The 21,589-nt window shown below is 43.1% G+C and overlaps 1 protein-coding gene across 1 annotated transcript in view; it reads left to right on the top strand.

Annotated features, from left to right (window-relative positions):
- REC114 (REC114 meiotic recombination protein) overlaps positions 1–21,589 on the top strand; it is a 464,557-nt gene that overhangs the window by 281,736 nt on the left and 161,232 nt on the right. Inside the window, exon 3 of the mRNA XM_056572772.1 lies at positions 14,542–14,625. Within this exon, the coding sequence (XP_056428747.1) occupies positions 14,542–14,625 (84 nt within the window). The remainder of the gene's footprint in view (positions 1–14,541; positions 14,626–21,589) is intronic.

The following is a 21,589-nucleotide window of genomic DNA, read 5'->3' as shown; positions in this document are numbered from 1 at the left end:
TAACATGCTGGCTCAATAGCTGATATTGAGCGTGCATAACATGCTGGCTCAATACATGCATAACATGCTGGCTCAATAGCTGATATTGAGCGTGAATAGCATGCTGGCTCATTACATGAAATTGAGCGTGCATACCATGCTGGCTCAATACATGATATTGATTGTGTATAGCATTCTGGCTGATTACATGTATTGAGCCAGCATGCTATGCATGCTCATTATCAGCTATTGAGCCAGAATGGTATGCACGCTCATTTTCATGTATTGAGCCAGCATGATTGCTTAATTACGGTTAATGAGAGTGCATACCATGCTGGCTCAATACATGAAAATGAGCATGCATTGCATGCTGGCTCAATACCTGATAATGAGCGTGCATGCCAAGCTGGCTCATTACATGTATTGAGCCAGCATGCTATGCATGCTTATCATATATTGAGCCAGCATGCTATGCAAGCTCAATACATGAAATTGAGCGTGCATACCATGCTGGCTCAATACCAGATATTGAGCATGCATAGCACGCTGGCTCAATACATGTAATGAGCCAGCATGCTATGCACGCTCAATATCATGTATTGGGCCAGCATGCTATGCACGCTCAATACATGAAAATAAATGTGCATACCATGCTTGCTCAATTTACATGATATTGAGCGTGCATAGCATGCTGGCTCAATACATGTAATGAGCCAGCATGGTATGCACGCTTATTAACAGGTTATAATTATTATGCATATTTTTGGATGAAAAAAATTCACTGTTATCATCACCATCTATACTGTAAGGCTGCAGTTTTACCTTCTACGTAAGCTTATTAGGTAAAACTGCAGCAATACAGTATAGATAATGATGAAAATAGAGAATTTATTCCATCCAAACTATAAATGTATACAGTATTATGTTTTTACTTTCTTCATGCAGGGCACGGCAGCTCTGTACTCCGACATTCCTCCACTATGTATGGCACGTGCAAGGAGGAGGAGACACAGAAGCTGCCGTCCCTGCCTTGTACTTAGCCTGTATGCGCGCTCCCGAGAGTGAGAGCAGCATACAGAAAGAAGGGCGGAAGCCAGGCCTGTGAAGCCTCACATGACGTCTAGCCTGCCAGGCCACGCCCACATCCTACCTCACTGAACCACCGATGAATGTGCAGGCTGATAAGCCTGGAAAAGAGGTACAAAGGGGGGGGGGGGGGGGGTTGAACAAAATAAAAGCCAGGATTAGTGTCAAGATTAGTCAAGGACATATGCTGGAAGTTTTTAGGGACAGATTTGTTTATGATAGCTACTCTTTAAGGTCCTTTAACCTTTCCTGGTATGTTTTGTCCTGCAATCCATGTACTAGTTTAGTACCTCTTCTCTGAACTCTCTCTAGAGTATCTATATCCTTTTGGAGATACAGCCTCCAGTACTGCGCACAATACTCCAAGTGAGGTCCCACCAGTGTTCTGTACAGCGGCATGAGCACTTCTCTCTTTCTACTGCTTATACCTCTCCCTATACATACAAGCATTCTGCTAGCATTTCCTGCTGCTCTATTACATTGTCTTCCTACCTTTAAGTCTTCTGAAATATTTACTCCTAAATCCCTCTCCTCAGATACTGAGGTCAGGACTGTGTCAAATATTCTAATATTATTCCCGAGGGTTTTTACGCCCCCAGGTGCATTATCTTGCACTTATCCACATAAAATGTCAGTTGCCAGAGTTCTGACCATTCTTCTAGTTTTCCTAATTTTTTTTCCATTTGGCATATCCCTCCTGGAACATCAACCCTGTTACATATCTTGGTGTCATCAGCAAAAAGACATACCTTACCATCGAGACCTTTTGCAATATCACTAATGAAGATATTAAACAATATTGGTCCCAGTACAGATCCCTAAGGCACCCCACTGGTAACAAGACCTTGCTCTGAATGTACTCCATTGACTACAACCCTCTGTTGTTTTTCATCTTGCAATCCATGGGATGCTCCACAATCCTATCCTTTAGTAGAGTTTCCATTAATTTCCCCACTATTGATGTCTGATTTATTGGCCTATAGTTGCTTGCTTCCTCCCTACGACCTTTCTTGTGAATGGGCACAATATTTGCTAATTTCCAGTCTTCCCGGGATGACTCCTGTTACCAGTGATTGGTTAAATAAATTTGTTAACTGTTTTGCTAGCTCACCACTAAGCTCTTTTAATAATTTTGGGTATATCACAACAGGCCCCTGTGACTTTTTTTGTCTTCACTTTAGATAGCAAACGTAGCACCTCTTACTCTGTAAAGACACATGCATCAAACAATTCATTAGTCTTTCTCCCTAATGGAGGTCATTGTCCTTCTTTTTCTTCTGTAAAAACTGAACAGAAGTATTTATTAAGGCATATTAGTATATGTGAGGGGGGAAACTTTTCAAGATGGGTGGTGACCATGGCGGCCATTTTGAAGTCGACCATTTTGAATCCAACTTTTGTTTTTTCAATAGGAAGAGGGTCATGTGACACATCAAACTTATTGGGAATTTCACAAGAAAAACAATGATGTGCTTGGTTTTAACACAACTTTATTCTTTCATGAGTTATTTACAAGTTTCCGACCACTTATAAAATGTGTTCAATGTGCTGCCCATTGTGTTGGATTGTCAATGCAACTCTCTTCTCCCACTTTTCACACACTGATAGCAACACCGCAGGAGAAATGCTAGCACAGGCTTCCAGTATCCGTAGTTTCATTTGCTGCAGAATGGGCAAAACAAAAATTGGAACAGGACCCTCAGTTTACGCAGAAGATTTTGTTCAGTAATGAGGCAAACTTTTATGTGAAGGGTGAAGGTAACAAACAAAACCACCGCTATTGGTCTGACACTAACCCACTTTGGATAGATTCCTCCAAGACTGTTGGAACACAAAAATTGATGGTATGGTGTGGTATATGGGGTACAAAGATAGTGGGGCCATTCTTCATCAATGGAAACCTCAAGGCCACTGGATATGTGAAATTGCTACATTATGATGTGTTTCCTTATTTATGCACTGAAGCTGGCACGTTCCCTGAGTTTTTCCAGCAAGATGGTGCACCACCACATTATGGGTGTCAGGTCAGAGCATTCCTAGATGAACAGTTTCCTGGAAAGTGGATTGGTCGTCGTGGGCCAGTTGAATGGCCTCCAAGGTCTCCCGATCTGACCCCCTTAGACTTTTATCTTTGGGGTCATCTGAAGGCAATTGTCTATGCTGTGAAGATACGAGATGTGCAGCACCTGAAACTACGGATACTGGAAGCCCGTGCTAGCATTTCTCCTGCGGTGTTGCTATCATGTGTGAAAAGTGGGAGATGCATTGACAATCCAACACAATGGGCAGCACATTGAACACATTTTATTAGTGGTCTGAAACTTGTAAATAACTCATGAAAGAATAAAGTTACGTTAAAACCAAGCACATCTTTGTTTTTCTTGTGAAATTCCCAATAAGTTTGATGTGTCACATGACCCTCTTCCTATTGAAAAAACTAAAGTTGGATTCAAAATGGCCGACTTCAAAATGGCCGCCATGGTCACCACCCATCTTGAAAAGTTTCCCCCCTCACATATACTAATGTGCCACAAACAGGAAGTTAATATCACCAACCATTCCCATTTTATTAAGGTGTATCCATATAAATGGCCCACCCTGTACATTTATTTTCCAGTAATGGGTGTAGCGCAGTGTGTAAAAAAAAATTAGCCATCTTTGCACTAAATGTAATGAACCCAGAGCATGACAAAAGTAAAACATGGGCCCGTCCCAAACCCTATGCTCTGCTTCATCATTCTAGGAACACCCAACATGTGACCCTAAATTGTTACTTGGAAATATGACGGGACTCACGAGGAAAATAACTTCGCATTTAAGGCATACAATTCTTATTAACATCATTAGCTGACATTTAAGTCAAAGAAAATATAAACAAAAAACTGTTGCAGGGGTGAAAAGATTTATACCCCACAGATGTTTCATAAATGTATTTTCCTGGAATGGATACAATGAATATGAAATATGAAAATTGCCATTTTCTCATCAGTATGTTCTCTATGTACTACAGTTGAACCCAGAGCATGACAACATAAAACAGGTGCCCCTCACAAATTGTTCTGCTTCAGTATCCTAAAAATATTTTATGTGTGGCCCTAAACTGTTGACTGAAAATATGACAAGGCTAAGGGGCGAGAGAGCACTGTGCACATTTGAGGCCTAATTTGGCAACTGACATATCAATAGCAGACCGTTTCAGAAACAAAAGAAAAAAAATTTGACCAAAAAACTGAATCCCATTACAAAAAGTACACCCCAAGGAATGTGTGTAGCTGTGCAGTGAACATTTTTACGCCACAGGTGTTTCATTAATTTCTTTTCCTGGATTGGATGGGTTGCAGTTGGTGAAAAATTTAAATTGAAATTTTCCCACCAACATACTATGTACACACCCACCCAAAAGAAAATTGCTATTTTCCCTCCAACATACCCAGTATGTTGAACCCAGAGCATGCCAAAGTAAAATATGCCCCACCACCACAAATCAAGCTCTGCTTCAACAATCTAAAAACATTTTATGTGTGGTCCTAAATTTTTTCCTGAAAATACAACAGGGCTCAGGGGAGAGAGCATCATGCACATTTGAGTCTTGACTTGGAAAACACATACAAGTGACCTGGGGACCCACTTTTGGAAAATATGCTCAAATAGATATTAAAACATACGGGGTAAAAATTATACATTTAAAACTCCATCAATGTATGGTACACCTTAAAGCAGTCTTTGTTGCAGAGGCCTGGATTATCAGGGAAGGTGTCACACTGATAAGTGATATCCCTCCATATCCACCACTTTCACAGTATGGGGAGTATACCCTTTGTATACCTTAAACCTGTAAGTGTACCCTGAGGTACTCCTAGAGTTTATAGAGTTGCACCCCACACCTTGCCTTGTTGGTGGGATGGTATTGTTGAAAAATGAGTCTCCCTCATATGTATATATCACCATTCCCCTCAGGGCTGACTCCCCAAAGGGACAAAATTCTTCTAACTAGGTATCCCCATAATTAAAAATTCTCACTTTTATTTATTACATTTAAAATAAAAATCAAAAAGTGCTCATAAATAGTGTGTTAAAATTACAAACATATGCAGAGTGGTTTCTATTAATGTATATAATTGTAAGTATGGAGTTTTGTTATAGCCAGTATGATAGACAAGAATTTCTTATGCCTAAAATGTGGCAGCAGCATGAGGAGACCATATGGCAGCACATTGACAGCCTGGAGGTGGTGGCAGCCTATGTAGGCCACAGAGTTGGACAATGGCAGAGCCTGGAGGTGGCAGCAGCGTGACGAGACCGTAGGGTGGCACAATGACAGCCTGGAGGTGGCAGCACCGTGAGGAGACCATATGGCGGCACAATGACAGAGCCTGGAGGTGGCAGCAGCATAAAGAGACCATAGGGTGGCACAATGACAGAGCCTGGAGGTGGCAGCAGCATGAGATCATCACATGGTGGCACAATGACAGCCTGGAGGTGTCGGCAGCAGACTTAGGCCGCAGAGTGGCACAATGACAGAGCCTGGAGGTGGCAGCAGCATGACGAGACCATAGGATGGCACAATGACAGAGCCTGGAGGTGGCATCAGGCATGAGGAGACCATATGGCGGCACCATGAGAGATCCTGGAGGTGGCAGCAGCAGGAAGAAATCATATGGCAACACAGTGACAGAGCCTGGAGGTGGTAGCATCAGAAGTCCTGAAAGTGACCCGGTGACAGAGTGGGGCGGTGGTGGCAATACCAGTAAGCACTGACGAAGGTGGGTGAAAGAAGGAGCAGTTGGCATCAGATGTGTAGCAGGATCAGAATAGTAGCTGAGGCTGGTAGGCAGACGAAACTGGTCTCTTGTCAAAGTGTTGATGTGGCACCATGGATAATCTAGGATAATCAGGCATTGGTGGGTGGAAATTCTGGCTGATCTAAGCCTGATTAATCTTCACAAAGGTCAGTCTTTGCACATTTTTCGTGGACAGGCTAGTTCTCCTTGGGGTTACTATGGCCCCCACTGCACTAAACACCCACTCTGATGGCACACTACTGGCCGGACAGGACAGATTTTCCAGGGCAAACACTGCTAGTTACGGCCACAAATCCAGTTTGGCTGCCCAGAAGTCCAGCGGATCTTCAATGTGGGTTGGCAGGCTCATCTCCAAATATGCCACCACCTGCTGGTTCAGGTCCTGCTCAAGGTCTACCTTCTGCTGATGAGTTGCTTCACTTGGGTGAAGAAAGCTACTCATCAGCGACTGTAGACTCAGGCTGCTGATGGAGCTGGTACTGCTCCTGCCACCCCACCCCTCCCCAGCAGCCATGGCAGTGGAACATGAGCACAGAGGGCCCCCCCTCAGTCAGACCTACGAAAGGATGGACAATGGCGCAGATAGGGATTGGACAACTGACTAAGTAGGATTCCTCTGTAGTAGGTCAGTTTGTCCTTCCTCTCAGTGGGTGTAAAAAAGGTCCCCATTTTGTGCCGGTAGCGAGGGTCCAACAAGGTGGAGAGCCTGAAGTCATCCTGCTGCCGAATGGGGACAATTCGGCAGTCACTACGCAAGCAAGTGAGCATGCATCGTGCCATTTGTGCAAGTGACTCGGAGGGACTCCCTGGCTCTATCTCCACTGCATACTGCCACGGCGTGTCTAGGTCATCTGTCTCATCTTCCTCATCACCCTGTAGCTCCTTTGGCTGCTCCTCCTCTGCTGTCAGCTGAGTATAAAAACCACCCATTCACATTCAATTAACTTCTAAAGCTCTAACAATGTTTGACATGGACCTCATGCCAAACATGGTCAGTGATCAGAGCAGACCTGCACAAGGGGTATGGTGCAGTCACACAGAACAGGACAGTTGCTGGTGGCACAGACCACAAACACCCCAAAAAGAGGTAAAAAAACAAAAACAAACACCCACTTAAAACACCCAGAAAAAGCAATCCAGACAGGCTGCACACATTCCGACCACACAGTACAAAACAGTTACAGGTGACAACGACCACAATTCCCTAACAGTGGTCTGGCTGCTTTTTTACTGAAGAGGTTCTGGCCAAAAACTTAGCAAGAAAAAAAAAGCATGCGCCCCAAAAAAGATTGGGGTAGGCTTCAGCTGCTCAATGTAGGGTCTTGGTCACAGAGCTGTATGTTCTTTGGACCCTTAAACAATACACATTGGCAGTGCAGCAATTTTTTTTTCTTTTTTTCGTTTTCTATCTTGACCTTTGCAGTTACTTTTTAGGCATTGTCCAGTTATTTGCTTATCATTTCTGTATTTGTATGCAGTACATGGTTTATCTGCTTTGTATGCATTTTACAATGGATACGCTCCATTTTATTGGATTGTTTTGCTTTACATCTAAGGCAAGGTTTACAAATGTCAGTTGTGACAGGCTCAGTTTTTTTACATAAACTGTACAACTGATGCTCAAAAAGTGCATAAATTGTCATTGGTCAAAACCATCAGTTGCCTGACAGGTATATGCGGGATGGACGGGGGAACGCAGCAAGATGCGTTCCCCTGTCTGTGCCGGTCCGGTGAGTCCATTCATCTGGCGTCTAAACCGGATATTTATCCCATTCCTAATAATGCTCTAGAAAATACACACAGTTCACTCAGCTCACCTAACATGTACCGGCTGTAGCACGGACCGGTTTGGACATCCACTGCATGGAATATAGAAAACAGAGGAAAATGTCCGGCACAGTACTTCAGATAATAAGCTTCTCTTTATTTGATTCGATCAGACATATACAGAACATGAAGATACAGGTTACACGTTTCAGTCGGAATATCCAACCCTAGTCTTACCACTAAGGTTGTATATTCTGACCAAAATGCGTCACTTGTATCTTCATGTTCTGTATATGTTTGCTTGACAAAGAGAAGCTTTTAATCTGAAGAACTTTACTGGAAATTTTCCTGTTTTCTATTAATCTTCTCCACCATTATAGTTGATGTTTTCATTTACTGGATGACCAGTAATTCTTTTTTTCTTTAGCTCCTCTCAGTAAAATGAAGAGACCTACATCCAGCATTAAAAAAATTTAAGTCTGTATTTTTCCGAACTTTTCATTTTTTTGCAGAAAAAAACATGTTTTTTTTTCCCATGACTTAAAACTTTCTTGAAATTTTACATTCCTACTTTTCTCATGCTTTCCTAAAATTGGGCCAGTTTGCCTCAATGACTGGATACATGTTTTAAATAGAGTGGCACATATAAAAATTTTAAAACTATATTGTGTGTGTAATTAATAAAGCAAACAATTTTATAGTGGTGTGGGAAATAGTGATTTTATAGATTAACTTTTAGTTAATCTATGAGTAGATAAATTGATTTGATTCTCCACACGCTGGTCTTCACCTGTGTGTACATTTCTTCCATGTTGTCACATGAAAAGAGAAAATAAAATATTTAAAAAATGTGAGATACTATATGTTAAAATATATTTAGGCACCTTCCACATTTTAGGCCTCAATTACCAACATGCCTCAGCCTAATGTAATATAATGATTATGTTATACCCATTATTGAAGTACCGCTTTTTCCTACAGTGTATCTTGCTATTATTATATTAGAGTATGTACTTTTTAATCATGATGACATAAAGTCTAATGCTTTTAATTGGACATATGCTTCCCAATAGTCATTTGGTTCTCAACTATGGTTTTCAATAGGTTCCCAGGATGGAAGGATTCTGACCCCCAATTAGGGCAGTTGGCAAGCTTGTAGCGACAGGGATTGTAGTGTATATATATTTATTTCTTCAGAAATGTACATTTATTGCATCCCAGGAAGAAACGTGTGTATACTATAGACTGCTTCATATATCTTCACTTTCCAATACTGGAACAGCTCGAAAGTAAATACTGAACCTGGCATTTTTTCTGTGTGTTTATTTCATTTTATTGAAAAATATGTTCACATAATAAATGAATACGACTCAATAAAAAGTAATTTTCAGTAAAAAGAAAACTATAAAAGAAGGTATATTTATTGGGACAACACCTTTTCACCATAAATGTCTGGCTACAGTTATTGAAATAGCCAAGTGTAGCTTCTAGATATGTGTTAATAAGTACTCTAAAACTGAGGATAGTTACCCTGTCAGTTTCCCACCAAAACATGACACTTTCATTCCCAATGGCATTCACAGCTACTGAATTAAGACAAAAAAGACAAGCATGGACATGACTACTTTTAAAATGATATGCCTATTAATCACTTGGTGTGATGGCAGTGGGGGATTCTGCAATGTATCAACACCTCAAGCAGAACAGCAGTACGTCACTTCTTTAATCATGCAGAGGGATAAAATCACATACCAACAAATGCTATCTCCTGTCCGGTGCCTTGTGTGTGTCATCTGCACCTCATTACGGACTTTTACAAACTGCACTAATAGTGATAGAAAACAAAAACACCAAAAAATAGTGTGTGATGTCATTCCCACAGTATTTACACCAACTGTAAAGGTTAATTCAGACATAGCAGTTGTTTTTGTGCAAAAAAATTTTTCTGCAGTAGTGGAAGCAGTAAACTGTGGCATACCTGCTATGTTTTACCATTCCTATTCCCTCCTTTTCACTTTACATGAGGCCTGTATCCTCATATCCCTCTTCCTCATAAATTCTCATAAATAACTTCACCCTAAATATTGATATCTTTTTATAGATTGTTAAGGACACGGTGATACCAAATATGTATATTTATTATCTCATGTTCTATATAAAAAATGTTTTTATAGTCTCTCCCTACTTTGCTCTCGTGCCTTCTATGAAGACTTGTGTAGGGTGACATATTCTTCTCTGAACTCTCTGTCATCTATAACCTACTACTGGTCTCTCCTACTTATTCCTCATCATCGTATGTTGTTAGCTGGGAGAAGTAGCTTGGTTGAACACTCGCTGGGGAGAAAGAAGGACTAGTGATTAAGGTTATTTGGAAGGTCACTGTAGATAATGTTCCTACTTCACTATTTATTAACTATTCTCCCCAGACCTCTGAGGAACCTTTCCAAGGCTTTGCTGTGCTGTGTTCTAGTTGCAGCATGCATGGTTATCCCCTGTAAGTGGAAGTCATTCTCCCCCTTAGGCCATGTTCACATGTCAGAGATTCCGCTGCAGTAGAGTCCCATTGAATTCAATGGGATTTTGCTGTGCTGTGCACACGGCCGAATTTCTGTGCCAGATGTTTTCCATGTCTACAGAAAGAACGATTTGCGGAGTTGTGCGGAGTCCGCACGGAATGCATAGCCATCTATGAGATGATATTATGCCGGTGCACTGCAATTTGCAGAATGTCCGTACATGTCACGATGCCGGCTGGCAGGTAGTGGATCCCCTGTGCCAGAGAGGGATGGCGAGGACCGCGCTAGTGGACCGGTTCTAAGCCACTACAGGTTTTCACCAGAGCCCGCCGCAAAGCGGGATGGTCTTGCTGCGGCGGTAGTGACCAGGTCGTATCCACTAGCAACGGCTCACCTCTCTGGCTGCTGAAGATGCTGAAGATAGGCGCGGTACAATGGAGTAGGCAGAAGCAAGGTCGGACGTAGCAGAAGGTCGGGGGCAGGCGGCAAGGATCGTAGTCAGGGGCAACGGCAGGAGGTCAGGAACACGGACTAGGAACAGACTAGGGAACGCTTTCACTAGGCACTAAGGCAACAAGATCCGGCAAGGGAGTGCAAGGGAAGTGACTAGATATAGGGAAGTGCACAGGTGAACACAATAAGCTAATTGGGCCAGGCACCAATCATTGGTGCACTGGCCCTTTAAATCTCAGGGAGCTGGCGCGCGCGCGCCCTAGAGAGCGGAGCCGCGCGCGCCAGCACATGACAGCAGGAGACGGGAACGGGTAAGTGACCTGGGATGCGATTCGCGAGCGGGCGCGTCCCGCTGTGCGAATCGCATCCCCAACGGCCATGACAGGGCAGCGCTCCCGGTCAGCGGGACCGACCGGGGCGCTGCGGAGAGAGAGACGCCGTACGCGCTCCGGGGAGGAGCGGGGACCCGGAGTGCTAGGCGTAACAGTACCCCCCCCCTTAGGTCTCCCCCTCTTCTTGGGGCCAAAGAACCTGAGGAAAAAAAATTCAATTTTTCCGTGATGAGGTCCGATGCAAATTAGGAGGGGTTCTGTGTGGAAACGAACGAGACAGTCCAATCTTTTATTGTAAAAACAATAGATGTAGAGGGGTCTGGCGAGACTGGTCACAGGAACGTAGAACCTGTTGATGAGAGAGGCCAAAAAAAATTTTCCTGCAGATCCGGAATCCAAGAAGGCCACTGTAGAGAAGGAGAAGGTAGAGGCAGATATCCGCACAGGCACAGTAAGGCGTGGAGAAGCAGAGTTGACATCAAGGACTGTCTCACCTTTGTGCGGAGTCAGCGTACGTCTTTCCTGGCGGGGAGGACGGATAGGACAATCTCTTAGGAAGTGTTCGGTACTAGCACAGTACAGGCAGAGGTTCTCCATACGGCATCGTGTCCTCTCTTGAGGTGTCAAGCGAGACCGGTCAACTTGCATAGCCTCCGCGGCGGGAAGCACAGGAACAGATTGCAGAGGACCAGAGGAGAGAGGAGCCGGGGAGAAAAAACGCTTCGTGCGAACAAAGTCCATATCCAGGCGAAGCTCCAGACGCCATCCGGAAGAACGCATGTCAATGCGAGTGGCAAGATGAATGAGTTCATGTAGGTCAGCAGGAGTCTCTCGTGCGGCCAGAACATCTTTAATGTTGCTGGATAGGCCTTTTTTAAAGGTCGCGCAGAGAACCTCACTATTCCAGGACAACTCGTAAGCAAGAGCACGGAACTGAATGGCGTACTCGCCAACGGAAGAAACACCCTGGGCCAGGTTCAGCAGGGCAATCTCGGCTGAAGAAGCTCGGGCAGGTTCCTCAAAGACACTTCGAATTTCCGAGAAGAAGGAGTGTACAGAGGCAGTGACGGGGTCATTGCGGTCCCAGAGCGGTGCGGCCCATGACAGGGCTTTTCCAGACAGAAGGCTGACTACGAAAGCCACCATAGACCTCTCAGTAGGAAACTGGTCCGACATCATCTCCAAGTGCTGGGAACATTGCGAAAGAAAGCCACGGCAATACTTAGAGTCCCCATCAAATTTGTCCGGCAAGGACAGGCAGAGGCTAGGAGTGGCCACTCGCTGCGGAGGAGGTGCAGGAGCTGGCGGAGGAGAAGATTGCTGGAGAAGTTGCGACTGAAGTTGGTGCGAAATGGTGGACATTTCCGACAGCTGACGGGTTAGAAGGGCGATCAGTCGGGCTTGCTGGGCGGCCACCGTGGTGAGGTCAGCGACCACTGACAGAGGAACTTCAGCGGGATCCATGGCCGGATCTACTGTCACGATGCCGGCTGGCAGGTAGTGGATCCCCTGTGCCAGAGAGGGATGGCGAGGACCGCGCTAGTGGACCGGTTCTAAGCCACTACAGGTTTTCACCAGAGCCCGCCGCAAAGCGGGATGGTCTTGCTGCGGCGGTAGTGACCAGGTCGTATCCACTAGCAACGGCTCACCTCTCTGGCTGCTGAAGATGCTGAAGATAGGCGCGGTACAATGGAGTAGGCAGAAGCAAGGTCGGACGTAGCAGAAGGTCGGGGGCAGGCGGCAAGGATCGTAGTCAGGGGCAACGGCAGGAGGTCAGGAACACGGACTAGGAACAGACTAGGGAACGCTTTCACTAGGCACTAAGGCAACAAGATCCGGCAAGGGAGTGCAAGGGAAGTGACTAGATATAGGGAAGTGCACAGGTGAACACAATAAGCTAATTGGGCCAGGCACCAATCATTGGTGCACTGGCCCTTTAAATCTCAGGGAGCTGGCGCGCGCGCGCCCTAGAGAGCGGAGCCGCGCGCGCCAGCACATGACAGCAGGAGACGGGAACGGGTAAGTGACCTGGGATGCGATTCGCGAGCGGGCGCGTCCCGCTGTGCGAATCGCATCCCCAACGGCCATGACAGGGCAGCGCTCCCGGTCAGCGGGACCGACCGGGGCGCTGCGGAGAGAGAGACGCCGTACGCGCTCCGGGGAGGAGCGGGGACCCGGAGTGCTAGGCGTAACAGTACAGATATTCTCTACATTTACCATATGAAGGAGATTCTGGCAGATTCTAAATTCTACTCCGTTCAACGTGGCCATATTTGCCAGCCGTGGATTGACTTTATGTAGTCTCCTACCTTTACCTTCACTAATTTCCCATAATGATAATTTTTCTGCTTTTCTAGTCCTCCTTTTAATATAATACACTGATTGCAATGTACGTTTTTACCTGTGGTCAAATGGCATGATTTTTACCCAATTTTTGCTAGCAGTGCCCACATTGTTTGTTTTTGTTTTGTTTATGTTTACTTTGACATTTGCCCTTGCTGTTCTGCCTGCACAACATTTCTTCCCCTCCCCCTTTTTTCTGTCTTTTCTATTTTTTATTTACTGAACTGTTAATGATAATCTTCTTTAATACAAAAAATTTTTTGAAAGAGAAATTGATGCATTAGCCCTACACAACTTATTCTTTCATTTTTAAGAGGTATTGTGTATCTAAGGGATTTATCAAAACCTGTGCAAAGGAAAAGTTGCCCAGTTGCCGATAGCAACCAATCAGATCACTTCTTTCATTTTGCAGAGGGCCTTGTTTAAAATGAAAGAAGTGACGTGATTGGTTGCTATGGGCAACTGGTCAACTTTCCCCCTGCACAGGTTTTGATAAATCTCCCCCTAAGTCTTTGCTGAAAGCATACTTTTCCCCAGAAACATGTATTTTCTTGCTTTTGTGACAGCATGTAGGCTTTTATTGAAGTTGACCATGAATGTAAAGTTTTAAGTGTCTTCTCTTTCCAGAATAGATTTGTGATGGAGGGAACGGGGTATGCGGGGGGGGGGGGGGGCGTGGTTATGATGGAGGGAACGGGGTATGGCACGGGGGGGGAGGGAGACGGAGGGGATGGGCTAGCGCCGCATGTAACTAACTAATAGTTTATCTACACAGGGTGCCTCCAGCTGTTTCAATACTACAACTCCCAGCATGCCCTGACAGCCATTAGATGTCAGGGCAAGCTGGGAGTTGTAGTTCTGAAACAGCTGGAGGCACCCTGTGTAGATGAACTAAGGGCAGAAGTCCCCCCCCCAGCAGGCATCAGTGATGTGGTGCCTGCTGGGGAGGTCTGCCTGGTAGTGAGTACTCTGCCAGGCAGACAAAAGGCATTTTTAATATAGTAAAAATAAAAATTAAAAGCAGGGAGGGGGTGAGGGATAGATTGGCAATAGGCAGGGACAGAAAAAAAAAATAGGATGGTGGGAGCTACCCTTTAAGTTAAGGTTTAATGTATATATTGCCAGTAATGTGAAAGTTGCCTTGAGAGACCTCATAGTTTGATTTCACTTTTAGCATTTCTATTGAAAATAGTTTCCTACTGAATAAAAATATGTATTTTATTTTAAAACTGCAATATTTACTTTTCTTTTTTGTGGTATCAGGAGGGTTTCTCTTTAATCTCTGCAAAGTCTTGGATGAAGATAGGGAAAAAGTTAGATTGGCTACTTTTTGGTTCAAAAATGAAGGTAAATAATTTATAGTATAAATTCAATTTAAAAAAAGTTGTATATGAAATTAAAATGGAATTAAAGAGGTTATTTCATGTAAAAATAAAACAAAAAACCCTTGGTGTTGTAAAAAAATAGTTTGTTGCATGTTACATATTTGTTTGTCTGTATTACAGATGCAAGTCCTGGCCTGACTGATGTTACAATAACCTGGACTGAAAGTTGTCCATAATACAGACATAAAAATGTTTATCCATTGTGCTCCCTGTCTTTTCATAAGAGATCAGTTTAGTAGAGCCTGCTCCAGACAGGTTGTATCAGTTTTGAGGCCGAAGTAAGCCCTCAGGCTCCCATTGCAACAAATGGCTTGTATAGATTAAAGGGGTACTCCGCCCCTAGACATCTTATCCCCTATCCACGGCTCCGCCCCTTCGTGATGTCACAGCGCGCCCCTTAACCCATTAAGGATCAGGGGGTTTTCCGTTTTTGCACTTTAATTTTTTCCTCCTCCCCTTTAAAAAATCATAACTCTTTAAATTTTGCACCTAAAAATCCATATGATGGCTTATTTTTTGTGCAACCAATTCTACTTTGTAATGACGTCAGTCATTTTACCCAAAAATCTACGGCGAAACAGAAAAAAAATCATTGTGAGACAAAATTGAAAAAAAAAAAAAAAATGCCATTTCGTAACTTTTGGGGGCTTCTGTTTCTACGCCGTACATTTTTCGGTAAAAATGACACATTCTCTTTATTCTGTAGGTCCATATGATTAAAATGATACCCTACTTATATAGGATTGATTTTGTTGTACTTCTGGTAAAAATTCTAACCACATGCACAAAAATAAATACATTTAAAAATAATAACTACATGCAGGAAAATGTATATGTTTAAAATCATTTGTCATATTCTGACCCCTATAACTTTTCTATTTTTTCGCATATGGGGCAGTATGAGGGCTCATTTTTTGCATCGGTATCTATTTTTGTATTGATTGGACTTTTTGATCGCTTTTTATTCATTTTTTCATGATATTAAAAGTGACCAAAAATATACTATTTTGGATTTTTTTGCACGTACGCCATTGACTGTGCGGTTTAACTAATGATATATTTTTATAATTCAGACATTTCCGCACACGGCGATACCACATATGTTTATTTTTATTTACACAGTTTTTTTTTTAAATGGGAAAAGGGGGGTGATTCAAACATTTATTAGGGGAGGGGTTTAATGATCTTTATTCACTTTTTTTTCACTTTCTTTTGCAATGTTATAGCTCCTATAGGGGGCTATAACACTGCACACACTGATCTTTTACATTGATCAGTGGTTTCTCATAGGAAACCAGTGAATCAATGATTCTGCCGCTTGACTGCTCATTCCTGGATCTCAGGCACTGAGCAGTCATTCGGCGATCGGACACCAGGAGGCAAGGTAGGGGACCCTCCTCATGTCCCAGAGCTGTTCGGGATGCCGCGATTTCGCCACGGACATCCCGAACAGCCCCCTGAGCTAGCCAGCAGTGATTTACTTTCACTTTAGACATGGCGTTCAACTTTGAACGCCGCATCTAAAGGGTTAATAGCGTGCGGCACCGCGATCATTGCCACGTGCGATTAGCCACGGGTCCCGGCCGTTGTTAGAGGCTGGGCCCAACCCGCTATGAATAGAAAGGGAAAGGACTCAGGACGTACCGGTATGTCCTTGGTCCTTAAGAGGTTAATGCCTGTCTATGTGAGGGGGCACGGCCGCCACGCCCCCTCTAATAGACTTGTATTGAGGGGGCGGAATGTGACATCACGAGGGGCGGAGCCATGACGTTACAATGCTCCGGCCCCTGTATTGCCCGTCATTACGCACAGAGCGAGTATTTGCTAAAATCAGACATGATTTGCTGACATCAGACATGTTGTTTTTGTGTATATATGATGCCTTTTTTATCCAAACATAGGACAGATTAGTTTTCTTATATATTGTACACTATATAAATAATTAGGACACACTTCATAATAATTTTTATGAGTTTTAGTCACATACATTCCAAACATATGGATAAAGAAAACATCTAAGCAGTGTGTAGACCTGTGTAGACAAACACTGGCAGTAGTATTGGTTGTACTAAAAAAAAATTGTGACTTCAAAGTTTGTTGAATTTCTGATCTGCTAGCTCTGCTCTGGTCAACTGTAAACTCTATAAGGGAGATTTATCAAAACCAGTGCACGCCAACTATATTACATAACGACAGGTGAGTTGAAATTTAAGATATAACTCACGGTTCCATGGAAAAATTCTTCCGGCTTGAATACTTTTTTCTTATTGCACAACGGCTAGTCTCACAGGACACTTTATGACAGCATATTAGCAGCAGAAAATAGCAGCATATTCTGTAGTTTCACCAGTCATGGCACCTAACAACACAAAGACAATGGTGATTGAGGCACAAAGCTCTGTGGTGGAAGCCAAACTTGGTGCAATAGTCATTCAGGACGGGAAGGAGTGGGAGAGTGAGGAGACATGCATGCTGCAGCTCAGCTGGGCCTCTACTACTCTTTAGCTTATAAGAAATACATTTCATTACTTTGCAAAAAGCCATCAACTAAGACACAGATTCCCTTCAAGTTGCACCCCACTTCTGCCCAGGAATGCCCCCAAATCTTAGAAATTCACAGATTCTATGCAAAACTGTATAAGCCTTGTCTCTTTTTGGTCTTCTTTAGGCCCACAATCAGCAACTTCTGTGCATCATATAACCATGGACTCTGACTACCCCCTCATAACCATGTTGGGGGGGGGGCAGAGTAGCAGGAGAAATTGCAGGGCCATGATGCATACTATGTTAAGGAGCACAGCCTTCCTATTTGGCTCCTTTTAAAGTTTGGACACACCTGATATTAATTATGTTACTTTTTTGACATTAAGACTTTTTCGTTTGAAAAGTGTAAAATGGGGTATGTGTATGAGATGAGCTTTGAAGAGCCAGGGAAATAATGGCTAAACAGCAGTTAGAGACAGCGACAAACATATAAAGAGCTTTTACATTGAATCGATTATGACAGCCCACATGAGAAATGGTGCCCATAGGGGCTAATAGGAACAGGAAATAAAGAGGTTAAAACCCCCTCCCCCTGTATCTCTCCAGTCTTTTCATTTTACAATTAAGTCCAGTACAGATGTTGGAGTCCTTTGGGGGCTATTTATTTTTTTTAATCCATTACTGGCTTTGGGATTGGTGCCTTAGGCGTACCCTTCCTTGTATTGTGCTTGAGGATCATGGGGTACTGTTATCTCCTGCCTTTGGGAGTGTGGGATACTGCGCTACGAGGGAGCTGTATGTCCCCACATAGGGATATTGAAATGAAAATATCCCACCAGTCGTAGAGATCCCTGTGCTCGCGTGGGTTTCAATCACCCCCATGCACCTTCATCTGAACTCCGGGAGTGATGTGGTTCAGGACTCTATAGCACTGATCATTCCTGACCAGCTGGAGGTGTGCAGCAGTCTTTTCTACCTAAACAGAAGCTGACTGCTGTTTCAGGCTTCCTTAGTTCCGGGCTGTGCGGAGGTACCGTTGGGGCAGAATTGACATTAAGATGCATCAAAATTCCCCCTTTTGTAATCAGTCCCCGGAGCGTGTGCACTCCGGTTCTGATTACGGGCGACTACAGGGCCGGTGGCGTGTGATGTCATGCCTCCGCCCCGTGTGACGTCACACTCCGCCCCTCAATGCAAGCCTACGGGAGGGGGCGTGATAGCTGTCACGCCCCGTCCCGTAGGCTTGCATTGAGGGGCGGAGCTCGACGTCACACGGGGTCAGAGGCGTGACATCATACGCTGCCGGCCCGGTGGTCGCCCGTAATCAGACCCGGAGCGAACGCGCTCAGGGGACTGATTACAAATGGGGTGCCGCGTGCATGATCACGGGCGTCCCCAGCTGCGGGACTCCCGCGATCAGGCATCTTATTCCCTATCCTTTGGATAGGGGATAAGATGTGTAAGCACCGGAGAACCCCTTTAAAAATCTCTTCTTGGGCTGTCATGGTGGATTTAAGAAAACCAAATTATCGGTAATGAGTCATAATTCTACTTTCCTGTCTTTATTTTTCAGCATAAAACAAAATACAAACCTTACCTTCAGCCATAAACATACAAAGCACTAACAAACAATATCTTCCCTATCTGTACAGGTGACTACCAACCATTCGCCTGCCCAAAACATTAGAACTCAAGATGTGTTTTTCCAACACCCAGCAGAATTCAATGTTCTTACATGCTCTCTGCAGACAGTTACACCTTTTTTCGTAAGCCAAGTAATGAGCAGTCTTCAGCACCTTTTAACTGAAAATCTGGACTAGCCAGGAAGTAAATGACTGGGGCTATTACCAACCTGCCTGTCAATCCATGAAAATTCAGGCCATAAACAGACTTTACCAAAAGTCCCTTAGCAGCTAAGGTCTACTAGGATTTTTACATGATTCCTAGATTTCTCACATCTCACCTAGCTTTCCTTGGATGAGATGTGTACTTCCTTGAGTGTCAAAGACATAAGGAAGGAATCTTGAAAAAATATAGTGATCCTTGCATGCCATTCCTGTCTGCTTCACAGGTGATTTTACTTCTTATTCTGGAGAACAATTTTTTTATAATTTTTTTTAATTTCTTGATCATTTACAATACAAAACTGCAATACCAAGTTATTGTATTGGTCTGTCATTTTACTGTCCTTCTATTAGAAGCCTGTACTTACGGAAGGCTGTAGTAGGAGAGGAATTATGGAAGCCAAAGAGACCTTCAGAAGGCCCATGTCTGCCATTGACAGCAGCATTAGAGCTTGTTCTGATGCTGGTCTCTGTCAGCAGCTTTCAGCTGCTAAAAGCTGCCATATTTGTTCAGTCACCCCGGGCAAGGACATATATTTACGTCCGTGGCCGGATCCCGATCTTTGAAGCGCACTCAGAACCTCAACACCCTTCGTATCTGCTGGGTCCAGGTTGCTATCCGCAAAGGTCTAAAATGGGAAAATATGCTGACGGTTACCTCAGCGGAGCTGTACGGGACTGCTGCAGTGTAATCGCGGCGTCCCGAACAGCTCAGAGGACAACGGGAGTCTTCTTACCTTTTTCCCGGCTGTCCGATCGGTGCTTGATAGCTCCAAGCCTGAGATCCAGGCTTGAGCAATCGACCGCCGATAGCACTGATCAATGCAATGATATGGAATAGCATTGATCATTTTATTCAATCAGTGTAATGCATGTTATAGTCCCCTATGGGGGCTATAACATTGCAAAAAAAAATTGTAAAAAAAAGTTAAAAAATTTGATTTAATCCCTTCCTAAATAAAAGTTTGAATAACCCCCCCTTTTCCCATTTCAATAACAAACTGTGTAAAGAAAATAAATATAAACATTTGTTTTATCACCGCATGTGTAAATGTCTGAACTATGAAAATATAGCGTTAATTAAACCACACGGTCCATAGTGTACACGTAAAAAAATTTTTTATAAAAAGCGGTAAAAAAGTCAGATCAAAACAAAAATGGTACCTAGAAAAACTTCAGATCACGGCTCAAAAAATGAGCCCTCACACCGTCCCGAAAAATAAAAAAGTGAAAGGGGTCAAAGGAAGATATTTTTAAATGTATTTATTTTTGTGCATGTGGTTAGAATTTTTACCAGAAGTACAACAAAATCAAACCTATATAAGTAGGGTATCATTTTAATCGTATTAACCTACAAAATTAAGATAAGGTATTGTTTTTACCGAAAAATGTACTGGGCGAAACGGAAGCCCCCAAAATTTTGTCCCACAAATATTTTTTTTTCCGGTTTCGCCATAGATTGGGTAGTAAAATTATTGATGTCATTACCAAGTAAAATTGGTGGCACAAAAAATAAGCCATCATATGGATTTTTAGGTGCAAAATTGAAAGGGTTATGATATTTAAAAGGCAAGGAGGAAAAAACGAAAGTGCAAAAATGGAAAAAGCTCAGTCCTTAAGGGGTTAAATGGAGGTTTCCCATACACTAGGAGAGGCATTTTTTGAACTTCAGAAAGGGTAAGAGATAGCAGACAATGTAACGGTTTCCTGGACAAACCCAGAAAATACTGGATTATTGTAAAATATAATGTATATGTACTTAGTTATGAGCAATTAAATAATTAAAACAGTGCTTTAAAACAGAAAATGAAAAATGTGAGTGACAGAAATAATCCAATACCACAGTTTTTAATTTGCAATCTCTTTTTCATATTTTTTATCAGTGCATTGTAAATAGGAAGCATTGCACTGTCACTTAAATAAAAAAAAAGTGGGTAGAGAATACATGCTTATGCCTTGAGCAGACAAGACTTTGTACCTAGGATCTCCCATTCACACATAACATCTCTCATTATCGAACAATTCCAGCTGATTTTCAATGACTGTTTCCTTCTTCAAAGAATTGTGGTGGATTCCAGCTAGGCAGAAAATGGAAACGCGTATAGGTTCTCTTATTTCAAATCTGTGACCTAAAAGATGTAAAATGGAGGTGATTGCCTTAAAAGTAGTTTATGAACTGATCAAAAGCAATGCAGATGTGAACATCACCCACACCTAAAAGCAAAGATACAGAGTCAAATCTAGTCTTGTAACCATTTGTTCACTGGAAGACCTGTACAGCTATGTAACATGCAAACAGCTGAAGTTATTACTTCCAAAATTAACAACTACAATGTTAAATTAAATATTATAGCTAAGCATTTTTCCTTGGGGGAGCAGAAATTAAAATATTTTTCCTTAACCCCAAAAAATACAAAAATAGTTTTTGGTTTAGGTTGGTTTATAATATTTACAGTATTTGGAACAGTAAAATTGTTTCCTTCAGGGGTAGTACATCATGGATACAAATGTCTCCCAAACACCCATGTTTATATTTTGGTCCATGGTCATGGACAGCATAGAAAATCTCTGTAGCCCAAGCAGGATCACCCTGATCAC

Source organism: Hyla sarda, chromosome 4 (genome assembly GCF_029499605.1).
Source record: "Hyla sarda isolate aHylSar1 chromosome 4, aHylSar1.hap1, whole genome shotgun sequence".
NCBI lineage: Eukaryota > Metazoa > Chordata > Amphibia > Anura > Hylidae > Hyla > Hyla sarda.
This window is presented reverse-complemented; position numbering and strand designations above follow the sequence as displayed.